This window comes from Notamacropus eugenii, chromosome 2 (assembly GCF_028372415.1).
Source record: "Notamacropus eugenii isolate mMacEug1 chromosome 2, mMacEug1.pri_v2, whole genome shotgun sequence".
Classification (NCBI taxonomy): domain Eukaryota; kingdom Metazoa; phylum Chordata; class Mammalia; order Diprotodontia; family Macropodidae; genus Notamacropus; species Notamacropus eugenii.
In genome coordinates this window covers 356,374,976-356,388,544 of record NC_092873.1, presented here as the reverse complement: position 1 = coordinate 356,388,544, position 13,569 = coordinate 356,374,976, and the positions used below count along the sequence as shown (strand labels likewise).

Below are 13,569 nucleotides of genomic sequence, written 5' to 3'. Positions count from 1 at the left end.
GTGCCATCTTCTCCATTAAAATGTGAGCTTCTTGAGAAGAGTCAAGTAATTTAACTTGTTTGAGCCCTAATTTCTTTATTGGTATGATAAGAAAGTTGCATCAGATAACCTCAAAGGGCTCTTCCAGCTCAAAACCTATGATCCTAAGGAAAAATATCATTATGTAAATTAACTTTTACTCTGAATGTATATTACTATATGTATATGATACGTATGTGTGTGAGAATAATGCATACATGTGTGCATGCAAATATATGAAGCAGCTGGCTGGCAGAGTAGATAGAGCACTGGGGCCTGAAGGTAGGAGAATTCATCTTCCCGAGTTCAAATCTGGCCTCAGATATTTACTAGTTGTGTGACACTTAACCCTGTTTGCCTCAATTTCCTCATCTGTCAAACAAACTGGAAAAGGAAATGACAAACCACTCTAATATCTTTGCCAAGAAAATCCCAAATAGGGTCACAAAGAGTCAGACATGACTGAACAGTTACAAGAATAAGGTTGGAGCAGCTAGAGGGTGCAATGGATAAAGTACCAGCCCTGGAGTCAGGAACTCACATTGTGAGTCCAAACATGTCCTCAGAAACTTACTAGCTTATGTGACCCTGGGTAAGTCACTTAAGCCTGTTTGCCTCAATTTCCTCATCTGTCAAATGAACTGGAAAGGGAAATAGCAAACCACTCCAGTATCTTTTCCAAGAAAATCTCAAGTAAGATCATGAAGAGTCAGATGTAACTGAACAAAAAAATGTGAGTTAGAATTATATATTGAAAACCAATTAGAAATATCAAAAACACCATGGTAATGACTGAAACAAAGGAGCTATAAGATCACGTATATAGATGTAGAAAGGATCTTTGAGTTCATTTTGTACAAACTAGCCATTTTATAAGTGGAAAAACTAAAGCTGAGAGAAGTTAGAGGTTAAATGACCTACTTAATGTCACCATCAAAATAATAAGTGATAGATCCGGGATTTGAACCCAGGACCTCTTACTCCAAATCCAGCACTCTTACTGAATCATGCCTGGAAATTATAAAGAGAAAGCCAGCTGATGATTTCTGTGTACCACAAAATGAAGTATGCAAATCTTTAGTTTGGAGGATGCCATCCTTCAGTAAAACACTTGTTCAAGACTGAAGTTGCTAGATATAAATTTATTCCAACTTAATTCAAAGTACCTGAGTTCAAATGCTTTCTGTGATGCTTCCTGACTGTATGACCTTGGGTAAATCATTTGACCTCACTAGTCACAGTTTTCTTATTTGGAAAATGAAGGGGCTAAACTAGATGACCTCTCTGGGGCCCATTTTAACTCTATCCCTATGATCCTATGAAGACCACAAAAAAATTAAATGACATCTACCCTGATTTTTACTTTTTCTGGAAGCAAATTTTTTTTCAACTTTAATTTTTAACTTCAACATTTGAAGTTAAGAAAATGCAAGTCACAAAAATACAGCAGAAATTTAAGGTCTGCAGATATTTCATTAGTAATAGAAAGCTTTGAACATTATGCATAATCAAGCTTCACAGTTTCATAATTAGTAATAACCCACTGAAAATGGATAAGAGTTCATTGAATCTTACCCAAACCTAAAAACAATAATGAGGATATCGTTAACTTTACCTGTAACAAAGGCAACATGTGAAAGGCCTTTCAGCCAACTGAAACTAATCAAATATCAAAAGCAATTCTTTAAAAATTGATCAGTGGACAGTTCTGCTACAAATAAAACTCAAACAGTTCATTTGTGAGAAAATAATCATGGATTTTACTTTTTATTTTCATATTTGTGTGTGTTCTTTATCATTTAATATATGTGATTTGGGGGTTGTAAACCATAAGAACATAAGATGACACATGAGATACATTAGCCACATTGCTTTAGAGGTATAGAAATTGTAGACTTCCATCTCGTGTGTTACCTTTTTCTCAAATAAACTGGATCTGTTTTTCCATCTGTAAAATAGGGGCATTAGCTTCTGGTGTTCATTTGAGCTCGAAATCTATGTTCTTTTAATCCTATCAATATATATTGTCAATCCTCATTGGTTGTTGTGTCATTTCACTCATGTCTGACTCTTTGTGACCCCATCTGGGGTTTTCTTGCCAGAGATACTGGAGTAGTTTGCCATTTATTTCCTCATCTCATTTTATAAATGAGAAAACTGAGGCAAACAGAATTAAGTGACTTGCCCAGGGTCACATAGTGCCTGAGGTCAAATTTGGACTCAGGTCTTCCTGACTCCAGCTCCAGAGTTCTAACCACTGTACCACCTAGCTGAAGAAACTAGTAGAGGGAAGTTATCTTAAACCATAAATCATCTAGAAAGAGGACTTATCATCATTGAAAACATGTCTACATTAGGGAATAGCACTTTAGGTGTTGTGAAAACCATAGACTATTTTTAATTAAGAAGTTCACCATCTGTAAGGAAAGCCACATATGCACAGAAGGAATTAGGACTCATCCAAGAGAGCACTAAAAGGGAAGAAAAACCAGTCAGGATTTTATTCACTGAATGCATTTGGCAGGAGTCAGCTCTGAAATATATAATTTCTGAGAAGCCTCAGGGAGATTTAGTTTTCCAAGTGAAATCTAAAGGACAAAATTGAGAGGAACTACAAGAACTAAGGCTAGCAAAAAAAAAAAATAAGGGAAGCAAGGGCAAAGTTTCATATGAACACAGAGAAAGAAAATGTTAGATCTGCGAGAGACCTTTGAGATTGGTATAGTCTAGTGAAGTGGGGGTCTGATGTCATGGAATAAATTCAGGGTCTGAAATCTGAGGATCTGGTCTCAGATGCTGGTTCTGCTGAGGGCTACCTGAGGGTATAAGTCACTCCCTCTCTCTATGATGCATTTCCTCACCTATAAAATGAAGTATTTGAATTAATGATCTCTGAGATCCCTTCCAACTCTAAACCCTTTGGTGAAGGAATCCAACCCCCTAATTTTACAGAAGAAGAAACTGAAGCCATAAGAGATTAAGTGGGTTGGTCACATGGTAAGTAACCAAGCCAATGTTTTAAAAACAAACTTTTCTATATTTTTTTCTTTTTCTATCATCATACATTCCCCCTTCTCCTTCCCAGTGAGTCATCTGTTGCAATGATGAAAAAAAAAAGAATTCCCCACAACCAATCTATTCTGAAAGTATAGTCAGTGTTCTGCCTCCAGATTCCCATACCTTTGCAAAGAGGTAAGGGAGGTGCATTTCCCCAACTCCTCTTCTACGGGGCCAAGAATGGTCATTACACTTTGTATTGAGGCCATGTATGGGAAGTCCAACTTTAATATTTTCTCTTAATCATAACAGTTAGCAATACCAAGCTTCCTCAACCTAGATTCACATTCCTAAGGGTCCTAATATGCAAATTCAAGATACTAAAACATAAAATCTAAAATTTAGGTGTCCACAGAAGAGAGTTTTATAAATAACAAAGACTCAAAAATCATAGGAGAAACAAGTTCTGAAGTTTTTATTCATTTTCCCCATGCAGCCTTTTTTCCCCATTTCTTCTTTTCATCTCTCAAATTTCTAAGTCTCTTTTCCATTTCTGGCCACAATTTACTATTATGGTCTCTGCTCCTCTTTTCTCCAAATGCCTACTCTACTTAAGTAGGACAGTTAAGAGCACTGAATTTTGAGTCAGAAGACATGGGTTGACTTCCCTTTTCTGCCTCTTATTAACTGCAGGCTAGTCAATTATTTGGGTGTCAGTTTCTTCATCTACAAAATGAGGATGTTGAACTAGTGGCCTTTGATGCCCCTTTCAGCTCTAAATCTAAAATCCTATGATCTTTATAATTAGATAATTGGTGCTCCCATCATAGTCAGTAGCATACCTTTCCATGATTAGTGTTAGGGTTCTCATGATTTCACAGCTTTGGGGAAGGGAGAAATAGTATAAACATAGTATAACCTTTGATACATTTTTTACCTTCCTCAGAAGGGTGTGGAGAGGAGTTATCCCTGCTAAACAATTTTAAATTTGCAAAGCATATTCTATTCCATAAAGGGAAATTCTCTTAGAACTATGCAACAATAAAGGAAAGATAGTTTACCTTTGGTGCTCTTGTGTTTTGGTCTTGTCCAACTTTTTGTGACTCCATTTGTGATTTTCTTGGCAAAGACACCAGAGTGATTCTACCATTTCCTTCTCTGGCTCATTTTACAGATGAGGAAACTGAGGCAGAGTTAAGTGACTTGCCCAGGATCACACACCCAGAAAATGTCTGAGGCCATATTTGAACTCAAGATGAGTCTTTCTGACTCCAGGCCTGGCACTCTATCCACTGCACCACATAGCTTCCCTGGCTTACCTTAACCATACGATAAAATGAAGTTATAAAAAATGCATGGTAAAAAAAAGGCATCATTTGGCCTTTTAATAATGTGTTCCAAATGATGACATTATAAGGAAGATTAAAAGAAATATAATACCAACATTCTGGGGAACATCCAACCAAAATAAAAAGAATTTTTTGTTGTTAAGTCATTTCAGCCACGTCCAGCTCTTCGTGACCCATTCGAGGTTTTTATGGCAAAGATACTGGAGTGGTTTGCCATTTCTCTCTCCACCTTATTCTGCAGATGAAGATACTGAGGCAAATGGGGTTAAGCAATTCGCCCAGGGTCACACAGTGAGTAAGTGATTGAGGCTGGATTTGAACTTAGAAAGGTGAATCGTCCTAACTCCAGGCCCAGTGCTCCATCCACTGTGTCACCTCACCGCCCTAAAAAGAGCATCAGAACACTCAAATAATGTGAAGGAAAAAAATAACTAAGAAACTGTCAAGTGATTAAACAAAAACTAGCTGCTTAGATATCTGGCTGTCAAGGTCAAGGAAAACATGGAAAGACTTTATTGATGCTAAAGGGTTTATTTGTTTTTTAAAGTAGGCTTTTCAACCAAAGAAACAACAGGCATGGGCAAATGAAAAGATTGAGTTGAGCAATAGGAAGGAAAGAGATGAAGGAAGATAAAAAGACTGGGGAAAGCTTTCTAGGTTCAGTAATTATAAAAATTATTATATCATGAAAGTGAGTTGCCAGGAGAGATCTTCATCCTTGGTATATTTGAAATGACTGCAAATACAGAAGCATCAATAGCCCTTACAGATTTTAGTCAAGCAAAAACATCTAAGTTCAAATTATCAAATTCCCAAGAATTTCTAGAGCTAATACTGACACCAGTGTGATTTGACTGGAAAATAATATGGATTCAAAAAAATTTTTTTGATAGAAAAGTCATTCTCATTTTTACCAATGGCTTTTAATTTTCTCTTTCTGAATGTGAGGACTATGCAAAAAGTTGGGAAACTACAAAGCAAATGTAATAGTATTAGAATTATGGACTTTGAGAAATGAATGGTCATCAGAATTTCAGAAAGATTAAAAGTCTAATACTGAAAAATTTGCCTTTGCTCCACCCTCTTTCCTTCCTGATATAGCAAACACCCTCAGGCCCTGACCTAGCTTCAGAAAAGGAGCCAGTAAAGTTGGTTTGTTGAAAAGAAATTATCTAATTATGGATTAGAAAAAGGCAACTGGGATTAAAATGTGACAGAAAAGAAACACCCTAAAACTTTGTATATAAAGGCCCAAAAGCTGCCTCTATCAATGCACTCTTTACTTCCATTCCTCTCTTACATTGGGGCAAGAGAAACATTGACCAGAGCAACATGTCTTGTCTCTCTAGGGTTTCTTCCCGAGCTGGAGGGAGTGGCTATGCCAGAGTGTCCAGTGGTGGAAGTAGCTTCAGCAGTAGCAGCAGATGTGGCATCGGGGGTAGCTCATCTCGGGGCTTTGGAGGCTCGAGCAGCAGTGGACTGGGTGGAGGTTTCAGCAGTGGGTTTGGAGGGGGCTTCGGAGGTGGATTCAGTAGCAGCTCAGTAGTGGGAGGCTATGGAAGCTCTGGTGCTGGCTTTGGTGGTGGGGCCAGTGGAGGTTTTTATAGTTATGGTGGTGGTGTTGGTGGGGGTGCTGGTGGGGGGGCCTTTGGTTCCAGTGATGGTGGTCTTCTCTCTGGAAGTGAGAAGCAAACCATGCAGAATCTCAATGACCGCTTGGCAAGCTACCTGGACAAGGTCCGTGCTCTGGAGGAGGCCAACACTGATCTGGAGATCAAGATCAAGGAGTGGTATGATAAATTTGGACCTGGATCTAGAGATTCTGGGTCTAGGAAAGACTACAGCCACTATAATTCAATCATGGAAGATCTGAGGAATCAGGTAAGAAGGTGTACACTGGAGTACTTTATGATATCTTATGTATGACGGCCAGACTTTATTCAGATAATGTATTGATGTGAAAAATTGAAACTAATGAATTGCTTGGAAAATGTTTGTCATGTTATGGATATAGCAGATCTTTTAAATTCCTAAGAGACAGGAAGCCTGAATATCAACCTATTCATTTTGCGTTCATTATTCATTGTTGAGTTGCTTTTCATGTGTGAGTAGAATTTAAACTATAAACAGTTACACTAATAAAAATGTACACTTCAGATTGATGGCACTGGACCAAAGTCATCCACTTTCAGTTATTCCATGGCCACCTCTACCACAGTAATCTTGTTTCTGTGATGTACTAATTTCTGTGACATCCTAGAATCAAGACTGAATTCTAGCATCAGCCTCATACATGAATGTGGGGGATTCTCTTTACAATAGCTTTCCCAAGATTCAGCATCAGCATCAATTTTAGCCAGTCCTGCAATGAAAACTCAGGAAAAGGATAAAGCATTTCGGGGAAAGTGTGATTATCATTTTGTTCTATTTTCTGTATGAATTGATGCACAGTGACAGTCTGGATTAGATACAAATGCCGTCATCCAGGAAAGATGAAATACGTTGCACCAGCTCCTCTGAAATTGACCTCTATCCCTACATTCCCCGGATCTATTTCTTATTGGCAAATAAGTATAATATAATAATAGATGACCTCTAAAATATCTTCAGGCTATAAACCTATAATCTTATTATATGTAGGATATTCTCTAGATACAATTGTAGCTTAGTTACTGCTACTATTATCAATCACATTCTTGACATCAACTTAATTCTGAGAAAACTAGTAAAAGTTAGAATATGACCAGTCTGTCTCTTCTAACTTCAGCATTTTTTTTAATTGACTCATTGTCTCATGATTTTTTCTATTTTCTAGATCATTGCTGCCACTATTGAGAATGCTGGGGTTGTCCTACAGATTGATAATGCCCGACTGGCTGCTGATGACTTCAGATTGAAGTAAGAAAAATTAGCTCTTTCCAACTAAGCATTATTGGAGAATTAAAATTTAATGTCCTCAATTTGATTTGCTATGGAAAAAAGTTCTTGAGTATAATTACTCCTACTTAAGACACTAAAAAAGCACCCAATTTTAAAAGTTATGATTTTACCAAAAATCACATTAAAAAGAAATAGCATTCTATCCTATAAGAGAAAACTTGTTCTCTGGAAGTTATTTCATATTCATGGAAGAGATAGATTAAACTTATGCCTCTCATTGAGAAGAAAGAAAAATCTAAAGAGATTTAGGTCTAGAACTCAATATATTTCTTTCATCCGAAAGCCTTGAAGATGGAATTCTTATTTCACTATCTATTTTTGCATTTTACTTAAATTGGAAGATCCTCTTTACAAGATAGCCAATAATGCAAAAATATTTTATTAAGTATCAGGTGCCATGAGAGGCAGTATGTAATGGATAGAAAGCTGGCCTAAGAGTAAGTGGCATATACCACCTCTGACATATACTGGTTGCCTGACTGTAGACAAGTGATTTAACTTCTCACCATTACCCAAAGCTCCAGGCTATAAAATGCAGAACTGATGCTAATCTATACTGATAGAGGGCGTTTCCTCACCAGAGAATCCCTATACCAATAAAATCATAGGTCCAGTTCAAAAGAAAAGAACTACATAAAGATTAAATATTACTAATTAGATTCTATATGAATTTCTATTGTCAACTCAAAATTTTCGTTTGACCAAAAGAAGTGACTGATATAGATAATAGTAATTTATTCCTACTACCTTTTTCAGATATGAAAATGAACTATATCTCAGACAAAGTGTTGAGACTGATACCAATGGCCTTCGCAAGGTCCTGGATGATCTGACTATGAACAGATCTGACCTGGAGATGCAGATTGAAAGCCTGACTGAAGAACTGGCTTATCTCAAGAAGAATCATGAGGAGGTAATCCACATGGTCTACTGAATTAAACCAAGTCTTGCTTTTAAAAAAAATATTCTCTAATAATTCACTTACTTAATAGTAAAATATCCACTTGATTGCTCTTTGAACATCTTATCAAAGACTACATAAGAATGAACTTACTACATTGTTCTAGTTTTCCTTATCTTGACACTATAAGCAACTGTATTTTAGAAGTAATTTGTTGCATTCTTGCTCCCAATGGTTTTTCCTTCCTCCTGCTAGGAAATGAAGAGCATGCAGGGATCCTCCGGAGGCGATGTGACGGTGGAAATGAACGCAGCTCCAGGCACTGATCTGACTAAGCTACTGAATGACATGAGAGCACAGTATGAAGAACTAGCCGAACAAAACCGGAGAGAAGCAGAGGAGCAGTTCAACAAGCAGGTAAAGCAATCCCAGAGAAAGGATCCCAAATCATGAGCCCAAACAAGCTACTTGTAGCACTTTTGTGGCAAGTTCTCCAACCCACTTTTCATTTTCATCTTCAGAGTGCCTCCCTGCAAGCCCAGATCTCTACTGATGCTGGGGCAGCCAGCTCAGCCAAGACAGAGATAACTGAGCTGAAACGAACTCTTCAAGGTCTTGAAATTGAGCTTCAGTCCCAACTGGCGATGGTGCGTACTTAAGGGTGGCTTTTCAAATGAGTTAATGTTTGCCAGCAAAGCACAGTACCTGGCACACAGTACGTGCTTAATAAATACTTGTTTCTTTTTCAAACCACATAAGAAGAATTCATGAAAACACCATTTTTGTATTGGTGACTTTCACTTTGCCAAAAAATCTCTGCTAGGTAGCACAAAAAGGAACTTGCATATACAGGAGAACTGTAAAAAAATGATTATAATTATATTACATATAGTTGTATAAAATATATCATATATTTTATACTTATTGTATTATATACAATTATATGATGTACTATATATTTATGTTATAAATAATATATTTACATTTTCTATTATATGTATTTTATATCTTATATATTACATTAATTACATATAATTATATCCTATATGTGTACATTATTATATATTATATAACTTATACATAATTAATTGTATATTATATATAATTATATTTATCATTAAATTTTTAACATGTAGCCAATGCTATTGGTTATCATTACCCCAACCCTAATTCTAAAATTTTCAGTTATCTCTAGGAGAAAATTCTCAGCCTCACATTTCAAGCCCTTCATAATCATTTCCAGTTTTATATCATATTACACTCCTTCACACACTCTATATTGCTTTCAAACTGGACTGCTCTCTGTTCCCTGAGCATAACATTTGATCTCTGGCTTCCAGTCTTTTGCATAGGACTTTTCCTAGGGATGGAATGCACTCTCATTCCCTCCACCTCATAGAATCCCTTATTGATTTTGTGTCTGACTCTTCATGACCCCATGGACATAGTTCATGGGGTTTTCTTGGCAAAGACATTGGAAGTAGTTTGCCACTTCTTTCTCCAGCATATTCCCATTTTACAGATGAGGAACTGAGGCAAATAGGATCATGCACCTTATACATGTCCAAGCCCAGGTTTGAACTCAGGAAGATGAGTCTTCCTGACTCCAGACTCAGTGCTCTGTCCCCTGCACCACCTAGCTGCCCTTCAGGCACTATAGAAATGTTAGCTATAATTATTATTATTATTATTAGTAGTAGTAGTAGTAGTAGTAGTAGTAGTAGTAGTAGTAGTAGTAACAATAATGTTAATAATAATCTCCGTTTGCCTTTGTTTCCTCAACTATAAAATGAGGACAATAATAGCTCCTACCTCATATAGCGTTTTCATGAGGATCAAATGAGATTTTAAAAATGCACTTAGCACAATGCCCTGGCATACTGCAGGCAATCTATGAATGCTCATTCCCTTCCTTTCTCCTGTCTTTCTCCCGACATTGTATAGGCTTTGTATCTACAGACTTGTGTGTTTGTTGCTTCTATCTCCAGCAGACTATAAGTTCCTTGAGGATGGAGATTATTTCAGTTTCATCTTTGAATTTCCAGTACCCAACACAGTGTCCTACACATAGTAGGCACTTCAATGTTTGCTTCACAGAATTCTATAATAGATTTCAACAAAGAGATAATTCTCACTGAGGATGGCAGAAAGTAAAGACATTACAATGGCTGATATAATTTGTTGCCTGACTCTGGCAAGTACTAGCTGTGTGATCCTAAGCAAGTCAATTAACTTCCCAGCACTATATGCAGTTCTTAGACCATGGTTTAATGATACAGAAAATGATGCAGATGCCCACTGGTAGAAAATGAAGCGACTTCATGGAACCAGCCCCTTTTCTTCAAGAATCATATTACTTTTTATTCACGTTGGTTGTGCTTTTTGTTGACAGAAAAGCTCCCTGGAAGGCACCCTGGCAGACACTGAGGCAGACTATGTGGCCCAGCTCTCCCAGCTGCAGATGCAGATCAGCAGCCTGGAGCAACAAATCTGCGAGATCAGAGGAGAGATGGAGTGTCAGAATTCCGAGTACGAACAGCTGTTGAATATTAAGACCCGCCTGGAGATGGAGATCGAGACTTACCGCCGCCTGCTTGATGGAGAAGGAGGGTAAGCAAAAGCCTTGGGTAGATGAGAAGCACACCTTCATGCAATTCTCTTACAAATAAAGGAGGGGGAATGATGCATTATAAAATAACAGCTAGATTCTAAACAAAAGGTAGGCAAAGAAAATAGCTTTGTGGACTATGAGTAGTCCCCTCTCCCCAGAGCATGATGAAAAGAGTATGAATTAGAGGCCCTGGGTTCAAGTCCCTGCCATTTGCAACCTATGTGATGTCTACTGGGAAGGTAGGTGGCATGGTGGATAGAATGCGGGCCCTGGAGTCAGGAGGACCTAAATTCAAATCTAACTTCAGACACTTGCTAGCTGTGTGACCTTGAGTAAGTCACTTAACCCTTTTTTCCTAGAAGGAAATGGCAAGAAAATCCTAAATGGGGTCATGAAGAGTGGGTCACAACAGAAACTGAACAAGTGATCTCTGCCAAATCACTTTTTCTCTCTACATCTTAGTTTTCTAATTTGTAAAATGGGTTAAGTTCTAAAAGACCTTCAACATCCCTTCCACCTCTAAATCCATGTTCCTATATAAACTTTGGTTCTCTTTTCCCCTTTTCTACAAGAAGTAGAATTTGCTTTGTATAGATTGTTTTTAAAATATGGGGGAAACTAATCCTGAAATTTTTCTCCAATAGATTTCTCCAGTATCCTGGAGGATCCGGAGGATCAGGAGGATCAAATTCTTGGAAATCAGGGAACAGGGGCTCAACATCCCATGATGACTCAAGAGGTGGAAACTCTTCAGGGCAAGGAAAAGGTCATGAGATTAAAATGCTTTCATTACAATCGTGTTAAGTTATATGCAATTAAGAAACATAATAAATGTATATGATTTGTTGTCTCCCAAAAAATCACAACACTTTAAACCAGGAATTAACTTGGATCCACAGATAAATCCCCAAGGGATCTATGGATAGATTTCAGGGCAGATTGCGAACTTGGATGACAAAAATGAAATACAGCTTTATTTTCACTAACTCCTAACTGAAATTTAGCACTTCTCTTAATTATTTAAGTATATTCATTCTGAGAAGGAAGTTATAGGCTTTACCAGACTACCTAAGGGGTCCATGATGGGAAAAAAAGGTTAATCTCTGCTTTAAAAAATTGCAGTAGCTTAAAATTCCACATTTTTAAAAAAAATTTTGATGATACTTTTTTTTAATATTACTTTATTTTCCCAATATTTTCTTGTATCTATTACCCATTCTCATGAAGAAAGAAAGAGAGAGAGAAAAGGGAGAGAAAAAAGAAAGAGAGAAAGGGAGGGAGAAAGGAAGGAAGAGAGGAAGGAAAGAAGGAAGGAAGGAAGGAAAGAAGGAAGGAAGGAAGGAAGGAAGGAAGGAAGGAAGGAAGGAAGGAAGGAAGGAAGGAAGGAAGGAAGGAAGGAAGGAAGGAAGGAAGGAAGGAAGGAAAGAAACCACTAAGCAAAATAAACTGTCATGTCTACCTATCTATCTACCTACCTCCCTATGTACCTATCTGACAGCACATGCAGTATTCTGCAGCTGCAGCCCACCATCCTCCTACTGAGAGGAGAGAAGTGTCATCATTAGACCTCAGCACTCAGGATTTCTCATGGGACTAAATTGAATCCACATCAAAACTTGTATTTTTATGATTTTTTTATCTCTGCAATTCCAAATTCTAACCTACTCATTTTTCCTTTTTTTCTCCTCTTCAGATTCAAACAAAACCAGGGTAACCAAAACTATTGTAGAGGAGGTTGTGAATGGCAAAGTTGTCTCATCTCAAGTCAGTAATGTTTCTGAGGTCAAGGTCAAATAGACAAGTTTGGGATCAACAGTGCCTTTCAATGAAACAAATAGAAAGTCACAAATGAAGAAATCTCTTTGGACCAAGTCAGAATCCTGAAGAGCCCAAGGAACTTGCTTCAGTCCCCCAGTGGATGAATGTCTCATCAAAGTTTCTGCTTTTTTTCCCTTTCTTATTAGAATGATCCTTGTCAAAATAGAAATGAAAACTTGTATATCAAACTGCTTCTATGCTTCAATAAACTTACCTTTTTTTGCAAGTTCATTAAACTTGTGTTGGAGATGTATAAATGTTTGGAGGTGAAGAAACCAGACATGAGTTCATTCGTGAGGGGAACTCCCAGCAGGGAAACTCCATCTGCCAGTACAGATCAACACCTAGTCTACAACATAGCATGTTAGGAATGGGGACAGGGAGTAGAGGGGTACTCCTAAGAGGTTAAGGAATTTGTTCAGTGTCACTTAACCAGTATGTGTCAGAAGAAAGATTTGAACATAGTTCTTCCTGTCTCTGAGGCAAGCTTTTCATCTGCTAGGTAACCATCCTATAGTACTGGATGGTTTAGACAGCTCATGGTCCTGAATTAAGTTATGGTTAGTTATGGTCAATCATAATAACCCTGCAAGATTAGCATTTTTAGCATGGCATTTTCCCCTAAGATTGATATTATTAGCCAACGCTCACAAGAAACATCCTTATTTTACATAGAAGCAAGACAATTATGTTTTTCTCCCGATCACACAGAAAATTATCTGTCCACTAAAGATAACACTTTCCAGTCTCTGAACCCCAAGTTAAATGCTTAGCCTCTGGAAGCAGACAAGAGAAATATAGCCAGTCAATCAGTCTTTATTGAGAACCAGTGTCCAGGCTTCATGCTAAATGCAGGACACTAAGGCAGATAGAAAATAACTGAGAGATGGTCCCTGCCCTCAGCTACAGGAGCAAACTAAAACACAAAAGAATTA

The 13,569-nt window shown here is 37.6% G+C and overlaps 1 protein-coding gene across 1 annotated transcript; it reads left to right on the top strand.

The window, feature by feature from the left end:
* The first annotated feature begins 5,471 nt into the window (after positions 1-5,471).
* Positions 5,472-12,843, top strand: LOC140528494 (keratin, type I cytoskeletal 24-like). The gene is made up of 8 exons (XM_072646377.1): positions 5,472-6,245; positions 7,180-7,262; positions 8,061-8,217; positions 8,461-8,622; positions 8,727-8,852; positions 10,598-10,815; positions 11,461-11,582; positions 12,510-12,843. Exons 1-8 carry the CDS (start codon positions 5,697-5,699, stop codon positions 12,611-12,613), a joined length of 1,521 nt encoding a protein of 506 aa, XP_072502478.1. The 5' UTR covers positions 5,472-5,696; the 3' UTR covers positions 12,614-12,843.
* The last annotated feature ends 726 nt before the right edge of the window (positions 12,844-13,569 follow it).

What these genes read in the sequence shown, in the direction of transcription:
- LOC140528494 (XM_072646377.1), top strand. Translation starts at nt 5,697, where the DNA reads ATGTCTTGTCTCTCTAGGGTTTCTTCCCGAGCTGGAGGGAGTGGCTAT. An exon ending in TGGAAGATCTGAGGAATCAG is followed by an intron (nt 6,246 to 7,179) that starts GTAAGAAGGTGT and finishes TCTATTTTCTAG; the next exon opens with ATCATTGCTGCCACTATTGA. An exon ending in CTGCTTGATGGAGAAGGAGG is followed by an intron (nt 10,816 to 11,460) that starts GTAAGCAAAAGC and finishes TTTCTCCAATAG; the next exon opens with ATTTCTCCAGTATCCTGGAG.